This window comes from Seriola aureovittata, chromosome 23, assembly GCF_021018895.1.
Source record: "Seriola aureovittata isolate HTS-2021-v1 ecotype China chromosome 23, ASM2101889v1, whole genome shotgun sequence".
Classification (NCBI taxonomy): domain Eukaryota; kingdom Metazoa; phylum Chordata; class Actinopteri; order Carangiformes; family Carangidae; genus Seriola; species Seriola aureovittata.
In genome coordinates this window covers 19,226,497-19,250,993 of record NC_079386.1, presented here as the reverse complement: position 1 = coordinate 19,250,993, position 24,497 = coordinate 19,226,497, and the positions used below count along the sequence as shown (strand labels likewise).

Here is a 24,497-nt window from a genome sequence, read left to right as displayed (position 1 = left end):
TGTGTGGAGTCTGCAGTGATGCTTCCTGCTTCCTGTTTCCAGTCTGGACCTTCAGCTGCTGTTTTGTTCTGTGTTCAATCAGTTCAGGTGCTTCATACGAGCAGAGCTCCCTGCTGTTTTCTTGTAAATCACGTGACTCCTCCCTCAGCTGTGTCACAGGTGGGCGTGGCGTCAGAGTCAAAGGGAGCTGCTCACAGATCATTGTACCTCAGTTATCTTCGGTCACAGTCCACTACTGCCTTTCAGCTGCTTCACACTGACTTCATCGATTCTCCAGGAAGCTGACGGTTATTAACCAGCAGAAGAAGAAGATGTTTTCTTCAGTACTGACCGTCTCTGTGTGTCTCCTCACCTGTCTCCTGTCATGTGTGTCCTCTGCAGGTAAGCAGTGTGTGAGCGGATATATGGAGGAAAGAGAAAGTAGTTGAGCTTGTGGGGAAGTTACTGTAAAGACCCGTATCAGTCTCTGTGTGTGACGGAGTCTCTGAACATGGCGGAGCTTCACTTCCTCGTTACAGTCGATATCAAAGCGAACATCAAGTGTGTTTCAGAGGTTTATGTCAGAGAGGAAGACCAGGTCCTGGTCTGGGATCAGATGGGTCACTGAGGACAACCTTTAGGCTCCTGGTGTCACGGTGCGTTCAGGTGTAGTGGGACAGGGGCGCTGCCTCGTGTGATGGCGGAGTTACCGTCTCTTCCTGGTTAGCGGCAGCTGCACTTGGTGGATCAGATCTTTCCCGCTCAGCCCTGGTTGTTCCACACTACTTACAACCAGGTGGTCAAATCTGACCCGTCTGAATTCATTAACAAGCACTGAAACAACGCTAACGATCATCCAGGGAGATGTTTTTTTTTTTTATCAGGGAGAAACATAGAAAGTCATTTCAGCACCATTACACACATACAGAGCTAAACAAAAACATGTGTTTGGACAATTGTGCTAACATATTCTCCAAGCTATTACTCTCCCTTTCATTTTACCATGTATACAATAGGAACAATTGAACCAAAGAAAGTCACATTTACTCATTTTTCCATCAAAATTAAACTGGTACTTCAAGCCATGTAATAGAGATACTTAAAGCAGTTCAGGTCTCCGTGACTTTATATAGCTGATCCATTTTGACCACCAACTCTTAAACTTCTCCGACTGCACTTTTAGAGCGAATGTCAGTCTCTCCATGATGTAGATTTCGTGAACAGTCCCTTGCCAGTCTTCCAGTGTCGGTGTGTTGGGTTGCAGCCATTTCCTTGTTATAGCTTTCTTTGCTCCAATCAATAATATCTTCATTAGATATGTGTCTGCTAATGATTGCATATGTATTACTGTGGTACAAAAATACATTGAGCAGACATCAAATTGTTTAGTCTTTTGAAACATATATTCCAGACAATCAAGAATATCATGCCAGAAAGGTGAAAGTTTTGGACAACCCCAAAATAGATGATAATGGTTGGCCACATCTGCACCACACACCCTCCAACAACTTGTTCCATTACCTTGGTGTCTCTTCTGGGCAGGTGTTATAAAAAATCTCACAATGTTTTTCCATCTAAACTCTCGCCAGTTGTGTGAAGTTGTGGTTTTCCATTGTAATTTACAAATGTTTTCCCATTTATCACCAGTTATGACCAGATCTCCCTCCCTTTCCCATTTACATTTAATATGCAGGCTGTTCGAATTCGGGGAGTTTTGGAGACCTTTGTATAATCTAGATATTCATTTCTTTCCACTCCCAGATTTATAAATTGAAACGAAAACCTTCAGGATATCACTACTCTGGTCCTCTGTCAAAATTGTATGTAATCGATTCCTTACTTGGAGGTATCTGAAAAAATCCTGCTCACAGACCCATTGTGTATAAAGCAACAGTAAGCCGTAAGGCCCCTCTCTGTCCACAGTTTAAATCTATTGTCTGTCCTATTTGGAATAAAATCCGTGTCATAAGCACACCAACGTAATATGTTTTCTGCACCCTTTAAGTTGTATTTCCTAACTACCTTGTGCCAGGTGTTTAGTGTTACTTTTATCCAGGGGTTATTCTTATTTGCAAGACTGTCTATAAGTTTTCTGTCTGACATTACTGCCTGTAAGGGTGGACCTGCAGAGCCTCCCTCTTCTGTTTCCTTCCACCTGGCCCTGAACTGCGAGTCACAGAGATACCCCAGGGTTCTTATCTGAGCCGCGTAATAATAATCTTTTAAATTAGGCAGCGCCATTCCTCCCTTGTCTTTTGATAGTTGCATTACTTTAAATTTTACCCTTGGTTTTGTACCCATCCAGATATATCGAGAAATTAATTTCTGCCATTCAATGAACTGTCGATCACTTATTTCAATTGGTAGCGATAGGAAAAGATACAACAGGCGGGGCAAAATCACCATTTTGACTGATTCAATCCTTGAAGTTAGACTGAGAAAAGGTAAGTGATTCCATCTGGAGATGTCACACTTCATTTTAAGGTTGAGAGGAATATACTTGGCTTCGAATAATTTTGTAATGTCTTGGGTAAGATTAATTCCCAGATACCTCATTAATTTTTTGTTACTACTCAGGTTGTATTTAGTAACTAAATCATCTGGTAGGTTAAAATTAAAGGTCATAGCTTGAGTTTTCTGAATATTTATCTTATAGCCTGATAATCTACCGAACCATCTTTTATGTGGTTTGAGTCTTGATATTGCTGCTTTGACTTCTATTTCAGTGATTAAGTTTTATTGTGATTTTCATGGTTTACATGTTCATTCACATATCAATTCACCAATCTCATCCATTCATCTGTAAATTGCAACTGAATTGCACAGTAATACATCCACGATTCCACTGACAATACAGATAGGGATGATTGGACCTCCCTCAATCACACAAAAGATGAAATTAATACAATACAAAAATTGAGAACTTAACTCCTTAGGCTTAGAACAAGAATGCTGGGGTGCACATCTGTTTTACTGGAGAAAAAAAAAGTTAAAATACTGATGCATAAGGGTTGAATAGGAAAAACATAGATGAAAGAAGGAAATGGATATAAGACCTGGTGCTAGACAAACGATGGAAGAACCGGAGTGACATATCTAATCCATCTTTCCCATCTTTTCAAAAACAGACCCTGTTTTAGTCTTATAGCAAAAGTAATTCTTTCCATCTTAAAAATGTTATAAATGATGTCAAACCACTCGTCCACTGTAGGTTTTTTTAATTGTTAAGTTTCTTCATCATCATCATCATCATCACCAGTTAGCTCAGATCATGGAGGTTCTGTGGTGAACCTTCAAAATAAAAGTATTTGATAAAGAACTGGGTCACTGACTTTTACTTCCTGTTTCTCTCTGGACTTTTTCTTGTGATTCAGGTGAAGAGACGAAGGTGAAACCTGGAGAAGACGTCACTCTTCCATGTCGAGGTCCCAGAGATGCTGAAATCAAACTGATAAAGTGGATCAGACCTGACCTGAAGTCAGAGGATTACGTCTTCCTCTACAGAGACAAACGCTTTTATGAAGAATACCAGCTTCCATCTTATCGTGGTCGAGTGGAGCTGACAGATCCACAGGTGAAGGACGGAGACGTCTCTGTGATTCTGAAGAACGTCACCATCAACGACGCTGCAAGATACGAGTGTCATGTTGGAAAAAAAGGAAGTCGTCCTCAGCTCATCAACACCATCACCCTGAAGGTTGTAGACTCAGGTGAGTTTGTACAAGTGAACCTGTCCACACCTGGAGCAGGACTCTACCTGGGAGGTGTGGTCAGACTGACTTCCCTCCTCATTCATTTGGTTTGTGTGTATTTCATGTTTGTGACTCCTGTGTTGACTGAGCTGATGTTCAGGTAGAGAGCGAGGGACAGGTGTCTGTACGAAGACAAGAGGCTGATGGTCAGTTAACACCACGGCTTCCTGTCCCACCTGCTCCTCACTGCAGGTGAAGACTGAACGGGTCTCACCTGTAGTCCTCAGCCCCGATCGACACGACTCAAGAGACATCACTTCTTATTAGTCTTGTGTGTGTCGGTCGAGACCGGTGGGCGCTCGCTCTGATTGGCTGCTCTGTGTTCCCTCCTTTAATCCCAGTAAACGTCACAGCTGCACCTGGACAGACTGTCTCTCTGCCGTGTCGAGGTCCAAGAGACACAGACATCACAGTTGTAGAGTGGAGCAGAGCTGAGCCGGAGCCAGAACAAGTGTTTCTGTACCGGGACAAGAAGCCTGATCCACAGAACCAGAGTCCGTCCTTTCAGAACCGGGTGGAGCTGAGGGACAGACAGATGAAGGACGGGGACGTGTCTCTGACTCTGAAGGACGTGACGAGAGACGACACAGGAAGATACGAGTGTCGAGTCCAGACAGAAGCAAACTCCTTTCCTGAACCCATCAGCATCATCCACCTGGATGTTCATCAGAAAGGTGAGTCAGTCTCAGGTGAGTCAGACTCAGGTGAGTCATACTCAAGTGGGTCAGTAGAATCTCAGGTGAGTCAGTAGAATCTCAGGTGAGCCAGTCTCAGGTGAGTCGGTCTCAGGTGAGTCAGTCTCAGGTGAGTCAGTGGAGTCAGTCTCAGGTGAGTCAGTAGAGTCAGTCTCAGGTGAGTCAAACTCAGGTGAGTCAGTAGAGTCAGTCTCAGGTGAGTCAGACTCAGGTGAGTCAGTTTCAGGTGAGTCAGACTCAGGTGAGTCAGACTCAGGTGAGTCAGTAGAATCAGTCTCAGGTGAGTCAGTCTCAGGTGAGTCAGACTAAGGTGAGTCAGACTCAGGTGAGTCAGTAGAGTCTCAGGTGAGTCAGTCTCAGGTGAGTCAGTATCGGGTGAGTCAGGTGAGTCAGTCTCAGGTGAGTCAGTAGAATCTCAGGTGAGCCAGTCTCAGTAGAGTCAGTCTCAGGTGAGTCAGACTAAGGTGAGTCAGACTAAGGTGAGCCAGTAGAGTCAGTCTCAGGTGAGTCAGGTGAGTCTCAGGTGAGTCAGTATCGGGTGAGTCAGGTGAGTCAGACTAAGGTGAGTCAGACTAAGGTGAGCCAGTAGAGTCAGTCTCAGGTGAGTCAGTAGAGTCAGTCTCAGGTGAGTCAGTAGAGTCTCAGGTGAGTCAGTCTCAGGTGAGTCAGACTCAGGTGAGTCAGTAGAGTCTCAGGTGAGTCAGTCTCAGGTGAGTCAGACTCAGGTGAGTCAGTAGAGTCAGTCTCAGGTGAGCCAGTAGAGTCAGTCTCAGGTGAGTCTCAGGTGAGTCAGTATCGGGTGAGTCAGGTGAGTCAGTAGAATCAGTCTCAGGTGAGTCAGTCTCAGGTGAGTCAGACTAAGGTGAGTCAGACTAAGGTGAGTCAGACTCAGGTGAGTCAGTATCGGGTGAGTCAGGTGAGTCAGTCTCAGGTGAGTCAGTAGAGTCAGTCTCAGGTGAGTCAGTAGAGTCTCAGGTGAGTCAGTCTCAGGTGAGTCAGACTCAGGTGAGTCAGTAGAGTCTCAGGTGAGTCAGTCTCAGGTGAGACAGACTCAGGTGAGTCAGTAGAGTCAGTCTCAGGTGAGTCAGTAGAGTCAGTCTCAGGTGAGTCAGACTCAGGTGAGTCAGACTCAGGTGAGTCAGTCTCAGGTGAGTCAGACTAAGGTGAGCCAGTAGAGTCAGTCTCAGGTGAGTCAGTCTCAGGTGAGTCAGTAAAGTCTCAGGTGAGTCAGTAGAGTCAGTCTCAGGTGAGTCAGTAGAGTCTCAGGTAAGTCAGTCTCAGGTGAGTCAGTCTCAGGTCAGTTAGTCTCAGGTGAGTCAGAAAAGTCTCAGGTGAGTCAGACTCAGGTGAGTCAGTAGAGTCAGTCTCAGGTGAGTCAGTAGAGTCTCAGGTGATTCAGACTCAGGTGAGTCAGTAGAGTCAGTCTCAGGTGAGTCAGTATCGGGTGAGTCAGGTGAGTCAGTTTCAGGTGAGTCAGTCTCAGGTGAGTCAGACTAAGGTGAGTCAGACTCAGGTGAGCCAGTAGAGTCAGTCTCAGGTGAGTCAGTAAAGTCTCAGGTGAGTCAGTAGAGTCTCAGGTGAGTCAGTCTCAGGTGAGTCAGTCTCAGGTGAGTTAGTCTCAGGTGAGTCAGTACAGTCTCAGGTGAGTCAGTCTCAGGTGAGTCAGACTCAGGTGAGTCTTGGTGCAGCTGCTTCCTGGTTGTTGATGTGAGAGTGAACCATCACAGACCAGATGTTTGTGTTTTCTCCAGATGTTGTTGATGAGACTTTGTAGAGAACAGCTGGTCTGAGTCATGTGATCAAAGTTCAGTAGATAATGTCTGTCTCATCACCTACCTGACAGCTGATACCTCACACCTGCTTCTCTCTGCAGGTATCACAGAGGAGAGAGGAGACGAGGAGAGAGGAGACAAGGAGGGAGGAGACAAGGAGAGAGGAGACAAGGAGGGAGGAGACAAGGAGGGAGGAGACAAGGAGGGAAACAGCAGCGGACATGGTGGACTGGGAGTCGGTCTGTCAGCTGCTGCTCTGCTTGTTGTTGTTGTTGTTGTTGTTGTTGGTTTTATGATCTATAGGAAACGTAAACGATCCACAGAGCAGCCGTCATATGAACTTGCCAATAGAGCAGCTGATCCTCAGCAGGTCTGAAGAGTCTCAGATCTGTTTCCTGTTTCCTGTTTCTCTCTGATCCATGAAGAAGAAAAGAATCAGAGTCTGAAGGAAACAGAGACATAAAGTTCAGATGAACCAAACTCCATCAGAGAGAAGCTTCTGCTCTGTGACTGATCCACTGGTGGAAATGAAGAGACATACAGAGACATTCTGTTCCCATGACAACAAGTGAACCTGTCCACACCTGGAGCAGGACTCTACCTGGGAGGTGTGGTCAGACTGACATCACTCCTGGTTCATTTGGTTTGTATGTATTTCATGTGTCTGACTCCTGTGTTGATTTAAGAGGCTCAGCTCAGGTGAAGCTGCAGCAAGGAATTGTGGGACGGCATTTCTGTTTCCTAAAGGAGATAAGGAAGGAAGCAGTGAAGCTCCTTTCCTCCGCTCTGATCATGAAGAGGAGGTGAGGAAGAGAATGAGAGGAGAAGGTCAGGAGTTCATGAGTTCAGGCACCAGGGGACTCTGGGAAATGAAGTCAGGATCTTTTTCTGTTGGTTACAGCTGCTTTATTTCCTGGTTGTATCTGTGTTGGTCTCAGCAGCAGAAGAACCAGCTGTTCAGACGTTTACGTCTCAGCCTCATTATGATTGTTGTTTTTTATTTGTTAGTTTTGTTCAGTTTAGTTTTAGTTGTAATTGATTAATTATGAGCAACTTTGTTTGTTTGATTAACTTGTTTGCTTTATTGAAATTAGATCTTTTATAATATTGTTTGTTAGTTATTTGTTTAGCATATTTAGATTTGTATAATTAGTATTTTTGTTTATTTTTTGGTAATTGGTTAACACTGGGCACTTGAGGTTATATGAGTAGGTAGGCACACTGAGGACCAGCATGCACCTGGGTGGGCCAATGGTTTTTTACCAGTGCAAAGAGAGGCAGCAGCAGCAGCAGCCATGGTTTCCTTGTTCTTTTGTTTGTTTTATTTAGTTGCAATAAATCCACATAAAACTGCAAGATTGGAATGGACATTCATCTTCCTTTGCCTGCATTAAACCACATCCCTGTGGTGCATCAGTGGCCTTTTGATTAGGTTTGGTTTAAAGTTTAATTTGTTTTTATGATAAAGTGTGTGAAATGTAAATAATAATAATTCTAACTCTTCTGTGAATAAATGTTCATACAGTATTTTAATATAACCTGTGTGTCTGTTTCTTCATGAGGATGATGAGCAGGAGTCGTAGCTGGTTCTTTCTCTCTCACGGAGCTAAAAGTAGTTGGAGCTGTTGAACATGTTGCTGCAGGTGTGATCTGAACCAGCACACCTGAGCAGCTGCTGTTTTATAGTGGTTCTGTTCAGTATGAGAGCTGTAGCTGTAGGTTCTGTTCACCTCAGATCTACGTCCAGACGCAGCTGATACAAACATGCTGCGATGTGGAAATCACACATTTGTTTATGGAGGTCACATGATGTTTCTCTGTCTGTGTGGGAGGAGCTTAATCAGTCATCTCTCCGATGAGTCACAGGATTCAGAAGTGAAAGTGTTCTGGGATTCAGGGGAATTCTCTGTTTTATAAATATAATTGTAACACGTTTTAAAACTGAGTATAAACAATTAGATTCAATGTATAATTATCTTAAAAAGAGGAAATGTTGTGTTAGAATAAACAAGCATCAGCCTCCATCTTTACTGAGCCGTCTGATCAGGTTTTATCTGATCCGTCAGCAGGTTCAAACCCGCCTCCTCCTCCTGTCACTCAACCATGAGACTGTTTTGAATTCAGGTGCAGGAAATATTTCAGCTGCTGTCGCCCTCAGGGCTGATGATGAATCTCTGAATAATGCTCTGTCCTTCCTTGTTCTCTCTGGAGGTGGGTCTTTATTGTCTCTGTGTTGGCACCATTTTGTTTCCTGTTACCTCTGGACTCTGTGGCGAGTTTCTGAGCAACAAGAACAACCGGTAACAGGTTTAATTAGCAGCGTTCTCAGATGAGTCATAATAATGATAATAACTTTATTTATGGAACTTTTCTTAATAGAGTTACAACATGGTAAAACCAGATAAAAGAAAAGTCCAAAGCACCTGAGCAACATAAAAACATCTCAAATCATCTTTATGAAAAAAGATCTGACAGTCAAAGACGTAAAATATATAAAAACAATATCAATGAAAGACGTATCAGACGTCACCAGAGGCTGAGACAAAGAAACGTGTTTGAAGAAGAGATTTAAAGGAAGTTAAAAGCCTTAAATATATTTATAAACATCATTTATATATGGAAATTACATGTTACTTTGTGTATGGGAGGATTTAATGTCAGAAAGGCCAGAGTCAGGAGGCTGCTAGGATCCGTGGGCTGTAGACGAATAAATATCTGGGTGTCATCAGCATAGAAATGATCATAGACGACAAGATGAAACAGTTCAGAGACTGAATATGAAATATAAATAAAACAGATAAAAACATTAATGCATTCAAAGCAGGAAGAGACATTTTACTGCATCAGAATCAGCTTATAGTTACTACTTATAGTTATTACTATATTATTATATTGATAATATAATGTTCTGGACCTCTGATTATGAACTGAATCTTCCTGCACTGTTTCAGCTCAGAACAAGATGATTTATGTCGTGGGATGTTCAGTGTCTTGTCTCAGAGGTTTTCTACCTGTGGTCTGCCGCCCTCTGCTGGTCTGAGAGAGGTACTGCAGGTGTTCAATAATGTCGTTTCACTGTGGGAATCACTTTTATTTTTAACACATGTCCATGTTTAAATTATTGTTTTAACGATGATAAAATTCATGTATAATTATAAAAGGTAGAAAAGTGACTTTCAGGATTAAAGGTCTGCGCTGTGCTAATGTTGGAATGTGTCCCTAATGTCACATGCAAATTCATCACGTACAGATAAGAATATATTAGTTTACTGATCAACATCTAAGAAGAACTACAGCTGGTTTTTCCAGTGAAACACCGTCTACAGGCTCCAACAGTGTTTCTCTCACCTTTTCAGACCGACTTTATTGGACAGGACGATGACGAGAGACAGGAAACAAGTCCGATTGTTGGGGAATCGAACCGGAAACTTGTTACTTATAACACATACATATATCATGTGTGACCTATCAACTCAGCTGTTTGATTACCTTGATCAATAACAGAGTTTTAATTATCAGGAAACCCTGAAGCTCACACACTGCAACAGCTGAGGCTTTTCTGTAGCATCACTCATCAATACGAACACTGGCTAGAGGTCATCAAACGCACCACGAGTCTCAGTCCATAATCTTGTTCATTGTCAGTGTTTGAGTTAACAGACTGATAACTGGTGACATTTAGCTCAACCCTGAGCAGGCTAACTGTTAGCTTCATCACGTTTCATTTCAAATGTCACATTTACGACATAAACACTGTAAAACAACCAATTCATATGATGTTTGAATTTTATTGAAAACAACTCGTACAACTCAAAGCAAAAACAATACAGTAAAAGCAGAAGCTATATTATCATATTATATTATATTATGTATTTGTGTAAATGTTTTATTTGTTTCTTTTTATATTTCCACATTTATTTATTTACTCTTTTACAGATTTATTCTTTTTCATGGCACTACTGTGACTCCACAGAGGTCAGCTGGGTTTGAGATGTTTTAACTAGTTTACTCACTGACCACCAGGGGTCACTGGTGATCCACCAGGGGTCACTGATGGACCAGCAGGGGTCACTGATGGACCAGCAGGGGTCACTGGTGATCAACCAGGGGTCACTGGTGATCCACCAGGGGTCACTGATGGACCAGCAGGGGTCACTGATGGACCAGCAGGGGTCACTAGTGATCAACCAGGGGTCTGCAGACCACACAGAGAGGTCCTCAGGCTCAGAGTGCTGGTCCCTGGGTCAGCGTCAGAGTTCAGAGAAGAAACGTCTCATCAATATTTCACTCTTCAGACTCTCTGCAGAGTTTCCAGCGCTGAGCGTTCAGGCTGTTTATAGTCTGCGGTCGTGGTTTCTGTCGGTCTGTTGTCTCTGCGCTGAGCAGAGGTGACGATCGGTTAGCCACAACCAAACACGAACAAGTCAAATTTTCCATCAGAAGAACTGTGAAAGCCACAGAACCACAGGAGAAAAACAAGGTTATTGATCCTGCAGAGAAACCAGATCTCTGCTGCCGTAACAAAAAACATCAATTAAATATAAATAAGAGTAAAGTTAATGGCTTCATTCACCACAAAACAAATGGTGGGTATCATCATATCTATAAATGAAAGTACGACAACACAAGTAACATGTTGCACAGTGAGGAGTGCACTGTAATTGACCAATTTCTTTTCATCTTAACTTTCTCTTTGTTTTCATTTTTCATTTTGCAGCTAAAAACACTTAAAAACTTTGACAAATATCTAAAGTGTTATGAAAGCTGAATGTACCCTGGAGAGAGGACCAGTAACAGACCAGCAGGAGGACGTCAGTGGTGGGACTGGTGGGACTGGTGGGACTGGTGGGACAGGTGTGAAGGTGTGACGGTTGACCTCAGTGAAGAGTAGACGACCTCCGGCTCTGCTGGACACTCTGAACACAAACACACACTTCATCAATATGAGACAACCTCGACGCTGACCTTTACCTGAGCTCCACCAGTCAGGACCAGCAGGACCAGCAGGACCAGCAGGACCAGCAGGACCAGCAGGAGCAGCAGGACCGGCAGGACCGGCAGGACCGGCAGGACCAACAGGACCAACAGGACCGGCAGGACCGGCAGGACCGGCAGGACCAACAGGACCAACAGGACCGGCAGGACCGGCAGGACCGGCAGGACCAACAGGACCAACAGGACCGGCAGGAACGGCAGGACCGGCAGGACCGGCAGGACCAACAGGACCAACAGGACCGGCAGGACCGGCAGGACCGGCAGGACCGGCAGGACCAACAGGACCAACAGGACCGGCAGGACCAGCAGGACCGGCAGGACCAACAGGACCAACAGGACCGGCAGGAACAGCAGGACCGGCAGGACCGGCAGGACCAACAGGACCAACAGGACCGGCAGGACCAACAGGACCGGCAGGACCGGCAGGATCTGTTCTTCAGACCAGTATCTGACCATCAAACTCTTGGAGGACCTTGATTCTCTAAGAGTTGGTCATCGAAACTTTCCTCAGTTCCTCGGTTTATCTCCTAAATCTAAAGTCTCGACAAACTTTCTGCTATGAACTAAAAACTGTAGATTCACTGGATCGTGGTTTAATTTCACTCTGACTTTGTGACTTTGAGGTTTCGTCCAGACGAGCTGAAACCTACAAAGACTGCAGCAGCGTAATATCTTAGCAACATTAAACTACTAAATACAGATATATATTATATGTATATTCAGAACAAGACATTTGAAGACGTTACCTTCAGTTCTGGAAAAACCATGACAGGTATTCTTTCTCATTATTTTCTAATATTTTTTAGACAAAGCAACTGATGGATTAATGGAAGCCCAACACCCAGCTGTGTTTCCATGGTGCAGGATTCTCGTTTGGCTTCATCAACTGTAAATGCATTTAATCATAGGAAGACTAGAGAGAGCTGAGAGCTGTGGTTAGCTTAGCTTAGCATAAAGCCTGGAACCGGGGGGGAACTGTTAGCTTGTCTCTGTGCCAAGTTCACACATAAAGAGCAGCTTTACCTCTGGTCCTGTTTGTTCTGATGAATATTCGTCCATAAGTGACGTGGTCTGTTCTCACAGCTGAGTAGACTGCAGCCGGATCGCTCTCTGGGAAACAGAGCACACGTCACATTACAACACAGCAGGAACTACAGCTGATACCAGTACTGTCAGTTTATCCACTGCTGGAGTTAGGACCACGAGTAGGATGGTAAATATCTTATTACAGAGGTCAAGTAAGGACTCTATAACTGTCAGTGGGTTTACAGTTGTTTTTTTCTGTGAACGACCAGAGACCAAATATAAGAGGAGGGTGTTCATCAGAAACAGGACGCTGGACGACCACAACGCTGCAGTGCTCATTTCACCACCACGTCCAAAATAGATACAGAGCTGAGAAACATCAGCAGCTTCAAACCACAGCTCAGAGGAATCAACAGGAGGAAGTTGTTCCTGTGGTTTTAGACGCAGTTTAAAAAAAAGAATAAAATGATCTTTAGAGACAATTCAAGCTGAGTCCTTCTGCTCTTTTATTCCCCCTTTACATCTTATGTTATAATCCGTCACGTCTTCTTGTTTGTGTCTATTAAACTAAATAAATAGAAGAATTGAAAACTTAGCAAATTAATAAAATAATCTATTGAGAAATCCATAGATTAGGCTTAAAGTCATACTAAAGGAGAATACGTGATTTAGTTTAAACTGCACTTTAATGGGGTAAAACCAGAAGAACCCAGTTCCTCTGTGAGAACTTCCTCCTGCTGTTGGTGATTTTCATGCAGCGCCATCGTCAGGTCGACATCCCATCAGTTTGTGCTCATGCTAATTGGCTACTGTGAGGATGTTAGCATGTTAGCATGCTGTTAGCTATTAGCTCGGAGCTCTGAGCTCAGCCTCTCAGCCTCGTGGCTGCAGACTGTTGTGCAGGTGTCGGACGTGATGGAGGCAAAGAGCACACGTCACATTACAATACTGCAGGAACTACAGCTGATACCTGTACTGTCAGTTTATCCACTGCTAACACTAGTGTAGTTACCTTTGTACATACTGAGATACATAGAAAATAAAATGTTGTAAATATAAAATGTAAAGTGTAAGTTGAAGGGAAACAGTGTTTAATACTCAAGTTAGTTCAATGATGTCATTATTAATCACATCAAACATTAAACTGTATGTGTGCAGAGAAACACAAATCTGTGCAGTTATAAACTAGATGTCTGTAACTGCAGCTCAGTGAAACGTGTGGTGGTCCGCGCTCGGCTCAAGTGTTTCTATCAGAAACAGGAAACTGGACGACCACAGAGCTGTTAGCTTCTATTTACAGTTCCACTACAGGGTACAACACACCAGGTACAGCAGCACCTGCCTAACCTCAGTCTGAAACATGCCACTAAACAACTTCAAATGTCTTGAAGTTGCTGTTGAAAAAATGCATCATTAAAATAAATCAAATGTAAATGCAGAGTAAAATAAAAGTCAGTCACATTAATTGAGTAAAACAACAATCATGTATGGTCCTTATAATCCATAATATCCTCATATAACAAAATGTTCTGATAATTCTCATCCTAACATAAAAACCTCTTTATTGCCTTTTCAGTTCATTCATATATTAAAGCCATAAAATATCTGCACATAAGGGACATAAGGTAACAACACAAATAAATAGATAAAATAAAATAACAATAACACACATAAATCTTCATCATAAAAAACAATTTTAACCTTTTGAAGAGATGAAACCAGAACAAGATGTCCTCATTTACTTTTTCTAAAATGTCCTAATTGTCTAAAAACATCTTCATATTCCACAATTATCCGACTTTTTAAAAATGTCCTCCTGTGGAAAATGGATTTAACTTTATAAAAGTCTCCACATCACACACTGTCCCTTTAATTCATGACGGTGTCATCAGTTTAAAAGAAGAAGACATGGTCCTCACAAAGACACAGGTCCAGTTTATCTACACGAGGACATGAGGCGCCGCCCTGACCTACGTTAACTGTAACGCCCTAACGCCCTCAGCCGTTACAAACACAACACGTCCAGGTAATTTAAATGTACAATAGATGCTCACCTCTGCCTCGTCTGATTGGCTGTTGTTGGTTGCGTAATATTTTCACGTCGCTGTATGTGATGTCATCTGTGATGTCATCTTCTCTGACTTCTTCATCAGCTGGAAGGAACCAAAATGAACAATGATATAATTTAAAACATAATAATATAAAACTTACTATTGAATAATAAACTTAAACTTATATGAACTCATTAGAAATACAGTCCAGGTTTCCGGTTCCGCCTCCAAGAGGATGACAGCCTAACTTTCGAGCTCCCCGATGGTTTTGTGAAATAACCTCCAAATAATTTGATATTATCAAACCTAGTGAATAATTAGATCAACAATGGAGTTGGGGGTTAGCACCAGAAGTAGGACCGCAACGAATATGGCAGAAACGTATAGTGAAATGAGTGAAAGCAGCCGAAGTAATTCTCCGAGCCCACGTGTACTTGATGAAGACGGCCCCGAGGTTAGCCTGCGTTGCATCCTTAACGAACTCCGTGAGTTCAGAAAGGACAACAAAACACAACTCTCTGGCATCACACAGGAATTAAAAAGAACAAACGCCAGACTGGACGAAGCAGAGGGGAGGATTGATGAGACTGAGACCGTGCTGCAAGCAACATCCACGCTAATAAAGCGGCTGAGCCAGCGCCAGGCTGACCTTGAAGCTAGGCTAATAGACCAGGAGGGCCGCGCACGGAGGGATAACTTGAGGATCTACGGGATACCGGAGGATAAAGAGGGCAGCGACATGATGAGCTTTTTGGATAAACTGCTGAAAAATGCCCTGGACTTCCCCCGCGAAGGAGAGCTCGGGATTGAGCGGGCACACCGGGCACTGGGACCGAAGCCCAACGGCCCGCAGAAGCCTCGATCTATCGTGGTGAAATTTGGGAGCTACCGGATGAAAGAAGAGGTGCTTCGGAGAGCCTGGCGTAAGAAAGAAGTGTTTTGCGACAATGCCCGCTTTTATGTCGACCATCACTTTCCTTCTGAAGTGCTGAAGAAACGCGGCGAATACGCCGAAGCAAAGAGAGTCTTGAAAGAGAAACAGATCAAGTTTCAGACACCCTATCCTGCAAAGATGCGAGTATTTTACAACGACGGCACCCGTCTATACCGGGATGCTGCGGAGGCAACGAGAGACATGGTTTCAAGGGGATTTTCAGTGGCTGTGGTGAAATCGTCCAGTACTCCGGACCAAGAGGAAATCGGGTTACTATCTACATGGCAGCGGGGAGACGGCGCGACCGACACGGAGATCAGCCCGATGCAGCGGACGGCTGCACACAACCAAAGAGAAACCCCCGCTCCCAATATAAAGAAAAGCTCCGGGAGTTTAGGAGAGAGGTGCCCGGGGCAGGAGGGACTGGAGCCACGCTGTAGATGCAGATAAGTGGTATTTCACACCCGGGCGGCTGCGCCCCACACTGAGCGTTCATTTAGGATAAGGTATATGACTTAATATATTCACGAGTCGTCCTGCAATATCATTTTGACTAATTAAGGGTCGGGACTTGTTAGTTGGCGAACAATCCAAGTTCTGTTTTATTATGTGGCCACAATTAAGGGCCCCACCGCGGCTGCGACGTGGGATCTTCCCTTACGAGGGCTTTGACTTTACAAAGTCCCACAAGGCTCCTTTGAGACGAGCCTCAACTACGGAGACAACTGTTCCATTTTTGTTCTGGTGGCGTGTTGATAAAGACTGTTTTAATTTGTTCCTACTATGTTTGTTTTTTGGGAGAGATGTTTATAGTGTACAAATCCAATGCCAGCAGAGATACTGGGAGAGAGTGGGTTTAACTGACGTGGTAAATTATGAATAAGCAAATCCTTAAGGTAGTCTCATTTAATGTGAATGGGATACTAAACCCGGCAAAGAGAAGTAAAATACTGTCAAAAATGAGAAAAGAAAGTGCTCAGGTTGTACTCTTGCAAGAGACACATCTCACTGCATCAGAACACGAGAAACTTAGAAGAATGGGATTTTCAAAGGTATATCATTCATCTTACAGATCAGGACATAGAAGAGGTGTAGCAATTTTGATCTAACAAAAAGTATCATTTGAACACATCTCAGAGATATCAGACAAAGAAGGGAGGTATATTATGGTCACAGGGAAAATCGATGACAAGGTCATAACACTAGGTAGCATCTATACACCCCCTGGAAGTGACTTTGCTTTGTATAGAAAACTTTTTGATTTGATGATTGGGGCGACTGGCACTGTCATATTCGGTGGAGATTGGAATATCCGTCTCAATCCAAAATTAGACTCATCAAAAAATTCAATGGTCACATCATTACATAGGAAAATTAACATATTAATGTCAGAATTAGGTGTACTAGATCTATGGCGAGATTTTTACCCATCGAGCCGCGATTACACTTTTTACTCATGTCCTCATGATGTGTATTCGAGGATAGATTATTTTTTTGTGCTGAAAAGAGACCGCCATAAAATACAAAATTGTGACATCGGATGTATTGATTTATCTGACCATGCACCTCTCTCTTGCACGGTACATATTGGCGACAACATGGGAAGAACATTGTGGAGATTAAATACGAGTATCCTCAACAACCCAAAATTTAAGACCCAAATGAAAGATGAAATAAAAATGTTTCTAAAAGACAACGATACAGGAGAAATCGATTCAGCTATAGTATGGGATGCGTTGAAGGCAGTTGTCAGAGGAAGGATTATTTCATTCTGTGCTCATGAAAAAAAGGAAAAACAACTGAAACTAAAAAATCTCAATAAACAATTAAAGGACCTTGAGACACAACACAAAAGAGAACAGAAACTGACTTTGATGACAAAAATTTAAAAAATTAGAATCGAAATAAATATGCTCTACTCACAAGAAATTGAGAAAAAAAATGATATTTACAAGACAGAAATACTATGAATCAGGTTCAAAATCAACTAGACTTCTGGCAAGGAAGCTACAAAAACAGCAAACAAACAGTACAATATATAAAATAAGAGACCCAGATTCCAAGATTGTTCAATACAAACAAGATGAAATACAAAATGCATTTAGGAAATACTACAAGTTTCTATATACGCAACCACACTTAGAAGATGAACAGCAAATTGGTAGATTCCTCGACTCTCTCAATTTACCTGTCTTGTCAGAAGACCAAAATCAAACGTTAACAGCTGCAGTAACTGAGAAAGAGTTAAATGATGCTATCTCCAGGCTTAAAGCGAACAAGTCACCTGGTCCAGATGGCTTCCCATCAGAGTGGTATAAAGTCTTTCGACCCGATCTGATGCCAAGCCTTCTGCGTGCCTTCAATACATCAATGACGAACGCTAAAATGCCTCCATCATGGAATGAGGCAGTGATCTCTGTTATCCCAAAGGAGGGAAAAGATAAATTGGATTGTGGGTCATACAGACCGATATCGGTGCTGAATGTGGACTATAAATTATACACAGCTATCCTTGCCAGAAGATTAGAAAAAATTCTCCCTCAGCTGATACATAATGACCAGACTGGATTTATTTCACAAAGACAAACTCACGACAATATCAGACGATCACTACACATACTAGACCATATCCAACAGAACAAAATTGAAGCCTTCTTAATTAGCCTAGATGCTGAGAAGGCCTTTGACTCAGTGAGTTGGCCTTTCCTATACAGAGTCTTGGAAAAATTCGGAATGCATAAGGATTTTGTTAACATCATCCATATGCTGTACAGTAAACCGTCAGCTCGAATAAAAATAAACGGGTACCTTTCAGACGCCATTACGTTAGAACGTGGCACTAGACAGGGCTGCCCGGCCTCACCGCTCCTCTTTGCGCTCTATATTGAGCCCCTCGCACAATGGATAAGGCAGTCCGAAAACATCAAAGGTATCCGTATTAAGGATGAAGACCACAAACTAGCTTTGTATGCCGATGACGTGCTGATTTATTTAAGTGACCCCCCTAACTCATTTTTTGAATTAATGACCCTTTTAGAGACATTCGGTAGTTACTCCGGTTACAAGTTGAATATACAAAAAACGCAAATTTTGACTTTTAATCATACAGCCTCAAAACACCTCAGAGAGAAATTTCAACTTAAATGGGACCAGTGCAATTTGAAATACCTTGGGATATACTTACCAAAAGACATTCTAACACTAGGAGAAATAAACTATGGCCCTCTTTCAACAAAAATTAAAGATGATATACACAGATGGAATTCCATCTCTTTTCTCGGTCTTAGCCACAGAATAGACTCAGTAAGGATGAACATCCTTCCACGATACCTATATTTATTCCAAGCACTCCCTGTAGAAATGCCGTTACAACAGATATCCGAATTGAATAAGGTTATTTCCAGATTTATCTGGCAAGGGAAAAAACCCAGAGTGAAATTTAAAACCCTGCAACTCTCAAGGGAGGAAGGAGGAATGGCTCTTCCAAATTTAAAGACTATTTTTTTGCAGCTCAGGCTAAACCTTTAATCAATATATGTAATCCAACATTTCATGCCAGGTGGAAAGATATTGAACTCTCAATTCAGAACGATCCCCCAATCCATGCAATGTTGGCTTACAAAAATTTGAAAAAAATCATTAATTGTTTCCAGAATCCATGGATCAAAGCTCAAATGAAAACGTGGAGCGTGATGAAAGAAGAGTATAAACTAGACCATAAATTACAAATAATCCAATGGTGTGCTTATGATCCTGACTTAAAGCCCAACACAATGGACCATGGGTTCAAACTCTGGGTGTCAAAAGGAATAACAACGTTCTACTCTTTAACAAAAAAAGGACAATTAAAGGATTTTGAAAATTTAAGGAAAGAATACTGCCTTGAAAAATCTGATTTTTATAGGTATCTCCAAATACGTAACCATTTTGAACATAATATTAAAAACAAAACAGACTTGAGTGATCCCATATTGAAGATACTTATCGGTGCCTATCAAGAAGACTCAAGTAGAGGTGTTATCTCCAGATTGTATAAAGGCCTTAGGACAAAAAAAGCCCACTCTACTGAATACATTAGAAAGAGATGGGAGGAGGAGGGTAATCTCTCAATTACAAGTGAAGATTGGCTCGAAACATGTAAATTTCAATGGAAGTGCACAAATTCTTACACATGGCGGGAGTTTGGGTGGAAATGCCTGATACGATTCTTCATTACACCAAAACAGAAAGGATATATTGGAGAGAGTAATACCGAATGTTGGAGACAGTGTGGGCTTCAGGGAGCTAACCACTGGCATGTTTTCTGGGAATGCCCAGGGATACAACCCTTTTGGAAAGAGCTTCACAAGGTACTGAAAAATATATTCAATGCTGATATGACTTTTGAGTTTTCTACGCTATATCTAGGAAGGGCCGACTTCCTTGTGAGACGGTCAGATGAATATCTATTTGGTGTTTTGATAACTGCTGCTAAAAAAGCGCTCACAAGGCGATGGCTGCTCCCTGGGTCCCCCACAGTTCAGGAGTGGATAGACATAGTGAATGATATTTATATCATGGAAAAGATCACATTCTGTCTCCGTCTCCAGAAAAATGTATTTGTTAAACATTGGACAAAGTGGGTTGAATATGTGAAACCTTTACGCCCAGAGTTTGTGGAGGTATTAGATAAATGAACCCTGTTCTGTTGTCTCTCCTCTCTCACCCCTTTTTTTTTTTTTTTTTTTTTTTTTTTTTTTAAATGGCTGAAGATTGACACTGATATATACTGTCCCATCAATATTTTGATATCATTCTCCACTCCCCCCCATCCACCTCTCCCCTGCCATACATTGAGAACTGCTTCCGCTTCCCCCATACTGAAGACTACCGATACCCCCCCCTCCACCACCACTGCCACCTAACTAAGTATCATGTTGGTCACTTCTCTCCTGTAAAGACACTATGGACATGTATGTGCACACTTTCTCTCCCAACTGTGTTTTTGTTTTGTTTTTTTTTTGTTTGTTTGTTTGTTTTTTGTTTTTATTACTAAATTGTACTTAAAATGTAAAAACTGGGTGGCGGAGAAAAATGGTATTACCTTTGCCCTTGTGATATGTACTGCCATTCCTAAATAAAGAATTAAAAAAAAAAAAAAAAGAAATACAGTCCAAATGGACAGTGGAATATCTGATGCAAATAACACATTAAACTGAATTTACATATAGAATACATTTAAAATAATAAGTGTGTGTCTCACCTGGAGGTTTCCTCTCAACACATCGTTTCACCAGTACAACCAGTAACACCAGTAACATCAATACAAGCAGACCACAGACAGATGCAGCAGACAGCCACACAGGTAGACGAGGAGGAGAGGTGGTGGTCGGTCGCTCTGAAACCAACAAAAATAATAATTAAAAATACTTAAATAAAGAAAGAATAAAACATTAATTCATTTCACTGTTCAGAAAGTTTCAAGATGAAACTAAGAAACTGGAGCTGATTCTGTTTTTGAACTTTAACCTTTGACCTCCTGACCTGTGACAGTGATCCAGCTGCGTGGAGACTCTCCATGACCTCTGATGCCACAGCTGTAGAGGCCTTCATCAGACTTGTCAACATGGTGGATGGTCATGTGACCTGTAGTCTCTGTGATGAGGGAGCCATCTTTATAGAAAGCAGCTGGGAGGTTGGAGGGAGGGGTCTTTGTTTTACAGTGCAGAGTGACATCATGTCCCTCCATCACAGGGAGGACAGGACTCTGCAGGATCACTGCTCCACCTCAACACACAGACAAACTACAGCATTTCATCCATTTACACACAGCTTCATCAACACTGACTCCACAGTCTGATCTTACCAGTGACAGTGATGCTGATGCTGTTACTGGTTGCTCCCTCTCTGGACTCACACCAGTAAACTCCACTGTCCTGTGGGACGATGTAGCTGATGTTACAGGAAGAACCAGCTGATTCTCCCCAGTCAGCTCCACACTGAGTCCTGGTGTCTCTGGTGGTGTTCCTCCTCAGCCTCCATCCAGCAGAGCTGTCGTCCTCCTCACAGCTCAGAGAGACAGAGTCTCCTTTAAAGAACTGGGAGCTGCTGGGACTCACCGTCAGACCAGCTGGAGGGAAATCAATTAATATTTGAGCAAAACATAAATTTACATGAATTTCAACTCGACAACAACAACAGTCATATAATCCTAGTGGACGTCTTGGTCACACACATTTTGTTTCATGCTGCAGTCGGTGGGTGGTGTTCAGTACAACGTGTTTATTTTTACCACTTAGTCGCATCATGTTTCTGCAGTGGATCAGAGATAAGTGACTGATCACTGATCACTGGATCAATATCTGACATTGATGAAGCCTCAGTGAAGAATTCAGGACACATTGATAATCTCTGTCCTCACAGCTGTTCATGAGAAAACATCTGCAGTGGTTCCAACACGTACGATCATAGAGACAGTGGAATGTGCTGCTGCAGCGTTTATCTGATCCCTGATCAGTTCAACTACCGAATCATTGTGTGAGAGCGAGTATTGATTAGTGACGGAGCAGTGTGTGTGTGTGTGAGAGAGTATTGATTAGTGACGGAGCAGTGCGGACGTTAATGTTGCTTCTGTAAAACCATGAGAAAAACTAAATGTCTTCACTTTCATTAACTGAGCTTCCTGAAAGAACTGTGTTTATTGAGACTCAGAAAAGAGAAACAGGAAGTGGACTGACCTGCGTTCGTGGTGCAGCAGAGCAGCGAAGTCAGACCTACAGACGGGACAGTTACTGTGAAGTTAAACATGAACACAAAGGGAAACCTCCTCCTCTACACTGCATTCATACAGCCACAGAACTCAGAGATAAGACGATAATATAATGAGTCATGATGATAACAACAACACAACCACGTTGTTTCAGATCAGCAGGATAGAAAATATATTCAGTTGCTTCATCGAGGTTTGAAATGAACAAATGTGTCTTTGATTTAATGATTTAAACAGTTGATTTCAGTAAATTCAAACGTCAGTGGATCAATGAGGTTTCCTTCACTCTGTTCTGACTCTGCAACAGATCTGACCGATCATCAGTGATGTTGATGAACGTCTGAATATTATCTGCTATATAACCTTCATTTTCCTCCTGTTCAAGATAAACTTAAAACTAGAGCCATCTGAATGAAAACACTCGTTTACTGTACGTTCAGATGTTGTTTCCTTTTATTCTTGTTGACGATGACGATGTTGTTGAAGCTCATTCACATCAGCTAAAGTCACAGTTAATATGTTGATGATTAGTTGAAACATGATGAAGAATCTTTTATCTCATATTTTCTTGTTTAAGAAGCTGGTTCATATTTAAACAGCTGAACTATGAATTTCTATGTTTCACTCTGTAGATTCGTCTCGATGCTGTTCAGTATAATTTAAATCTCATTGCATGACATCATACACTCATTTATAACTGAGCTGTAAATAAAATGACGGGAATGAACAGAGTGTACTCACAGAGCAGCCTCTGCAGAGATGTGAGGTCCATTGTTCCACCTGCTAAAATGAGCTCAACACAGCAGCTGATCCCACCTCCTTCCTGTCTGTTCATGTGTGTGATGATGTGGGGAGATACTACAATTTACAGATGTCCCCTCAACGTCTCACATGCAGAGTATCAGTACACACTTTACAGCTGTTCCCTCAGTGTGATAGTGTCTTTATGGAGGTTTAAACTGGTTTATAGAGTCATTGCCTTCTCCTCATGGGCCCCAATGGTTTGCCTGGTTTGCCTGGTTTTCCTGTCCTGACGGTGAGTCTCTGACCACCAGAGGGCCGATCCCTCAGAGGCTGTGAAAGTGTTTTACCATAGATTCTCAGTGTCTGATGCCATTATTTAACCAGGCTGATAATAAATGAATAACTGAATTCATCAGTCAACTTACCGCTCTATTTTCATGTATTCACCATTTCCAGTCCCACTGCTGTTTTAAAATGTATAAACTTACTTACAACTTCCTTTAGATTTTTCACATTAAAAGTCTTTTGGCCTTTATTTTATTCTTAGACCTTTAGTCTGAAGAATCCGGAGGAAGTGCTGAGTTTCATGAACTGTAACTGATCAAGAAATCAAAGAGGAATAAAAACAGTATTTATCCTGTTAAAACCGACCCTATACTTAATTTATCATGTGTTTTTTCATTCTGGTCATCGCTCGTTATTTCAGGTCAGTCAGTCAGTCACAGACATTCATGGTCCCACTGTTGATGTCCAGCCAAAACCTCCGTCCTAATAGTCTCAGACCTCAGTTTGTTATTCCACACAGTGGATCATGGGATACTGTTGGACACTGGGCGGGTCCGTCTGGTGTTGTTTTTACTGTCACACTTGGAGCCTTGACTCCAACAAATAAGATCTAGTGTGTGGGGTCCTTCAGGGCTCGATCCTGGGCCCCTTCCTTTTAACTTATACACGCTTCCCTTTGGCTATGTTATCAACAATGATAACATTAGCTATACTATAATTATGCCAATGACACTCAGCTTCTCATCTCATTATACACTGATGACCCCAACCCATAAACTCCCCGGTCAGCTGTTTGGAGGAAATCAACCTCTGGATAGCAGCAAACTTCCTTCAACTTAACAGTAACTAAAAGTTTTGATTTAGAAGATTCCATAGAAATACATTTGAATTTGATTTTAAATATAATCATATAATCTATACTACTGTTAAAATGGGGGGGGGGGGGTGTAAAACTCTCACAGTCAGTTTGGTCCCTGGTTGTTGGCCTGCAGGTGTCTGGTCATCAATCTGCTGTTATTTATTAAATAAATACTAGAAGTAGCAGAAGCTGCTGGTACTGTATGGATCAGTGTTATCCTGCTGGCTGAGGACTGACTCTCTGCTGACACCTGCTGGTTTAAACCAACCACTACCTCCAGACTGAAACATGAAGCATCAACACAAAGAACCAGAAGCTGCAGTTCCTCTAACGACCACTAGAGTCTGGCTCCAACAGTGAGTCAGTCCCCATAGACTCCCATGTTAAAATGTCCAACTTTACAGCAGAAATAAACATGTTTACAGCCTGGTACAAAAACTGTTTTGGTCTCTAGAGATAATTTCCTCCTTCATGACACCTGTTTATATAACTCACCTGTTTATATAACTCACCTGCTTACATTTTATTTATGTTTACAGTTATGGAGGATTGAGGGCGTGGCCTCTTTGAGTGACAGGTGGGTGAGAGCTTGCCACAAACTGGCATGAACCGAAGTCTGCTCAACATGCGCCCCTCCTGTTTGACCATATTTGGATT

At 42.3% G+C, this 24,497-nt stretch overlaps 3 protein-coding genes across 5 annotated transcripts in view; 2 read left to right on the top strand and 1 right to left on the bottom strand.

Annotated features, from left to right (window-relative positions):
* Positions 1-229: 229 nt before the first annotated feature.
* LOC130164309 (butyrophilin subfamily 2 member A1-like) lies at positions 230-7,725 on the top strand. 2 transcript variants are annotated; one of them, XM_056368970.1, is made up of 5 exons: positions 230-381; positions 3,354-3,689; positions 4,073-4,405; positions 6,300-6,328; positions 6,374-7,725. In XM_056368970.1, the coding sequence occupies exons 1-5, from the start codon at positions 312-314 to the stop codon at positions 6,572-6,574; spliced, it is 969 nt and encodes a 322-aa protein (XP_056224945.1). In that variant the 5' UTR covers positions 230-311; the 3' UTR covers positions 6,575-7,725. The 2 variants fall into 2 exon arrangements, with proteins under 2 accessions (XP_056224945.1, XP_056224944.1); XM_056368969.1 differs by having other exon boundaries at positions 6,300-7,725.
* A 697-nt stretch (positions 7,726-8,422) lies between these two features.
* Positions 8,423-24,497, top strand: part of LOC130164259 (piggyBac transposable element-derived protein 4-like) — a 30,456-nt gene continuing 14,381 nt past the window's right edge. Inside the window, exon 1 of the mRNA XM_056368876.1 lies at positions 8,423-9,386. The gene's annotated coding sequence lies outside the window, so the exon portion shown is untranslated. The remainder of the gene's footprint in view (positions 9,387-24,497) is intronic.
* On the bottom strand, positions 9,420-22,887 carry LOC130164305 (low affinity immunoglobulin gamma Fc region receptor II-like). 2 transcript variants are annotated; one of them, XM_056368958.1, is made up of 9 exons: positions 22,694-22,887; positions 21,921-21,956; positions 21,050-21,313; positions 20,728-20,970; positions 20,447-20,581; positions 14,274-14,372; positions 12,217-12,303; positions 10,973-11,114; positions 9,420-10,643 (listed from the first exon to the last, which is right to left on the bottom strand). In XM_056368958.1, the coding sequence occupies exons 1-8, from the start codon at positions 22,785-22,787 to the stop codon at positions 11,011-11,013; spliced, it is 1,062 nt and encodes a 353-aa protein (XP_056224933.1). In that variant the 5' UTR covers positions 22,788-22,887; the 3' UTR covers positions 9,420-10,643; positions 10,973-11,010. The 2 variants fall into 2 exon arrangements, with proteins under 2 accessions (XP_056224933.1, XP_056224934.1); XM_056368959.1 differs by having other exon boundaries at positions 9,420-10,571.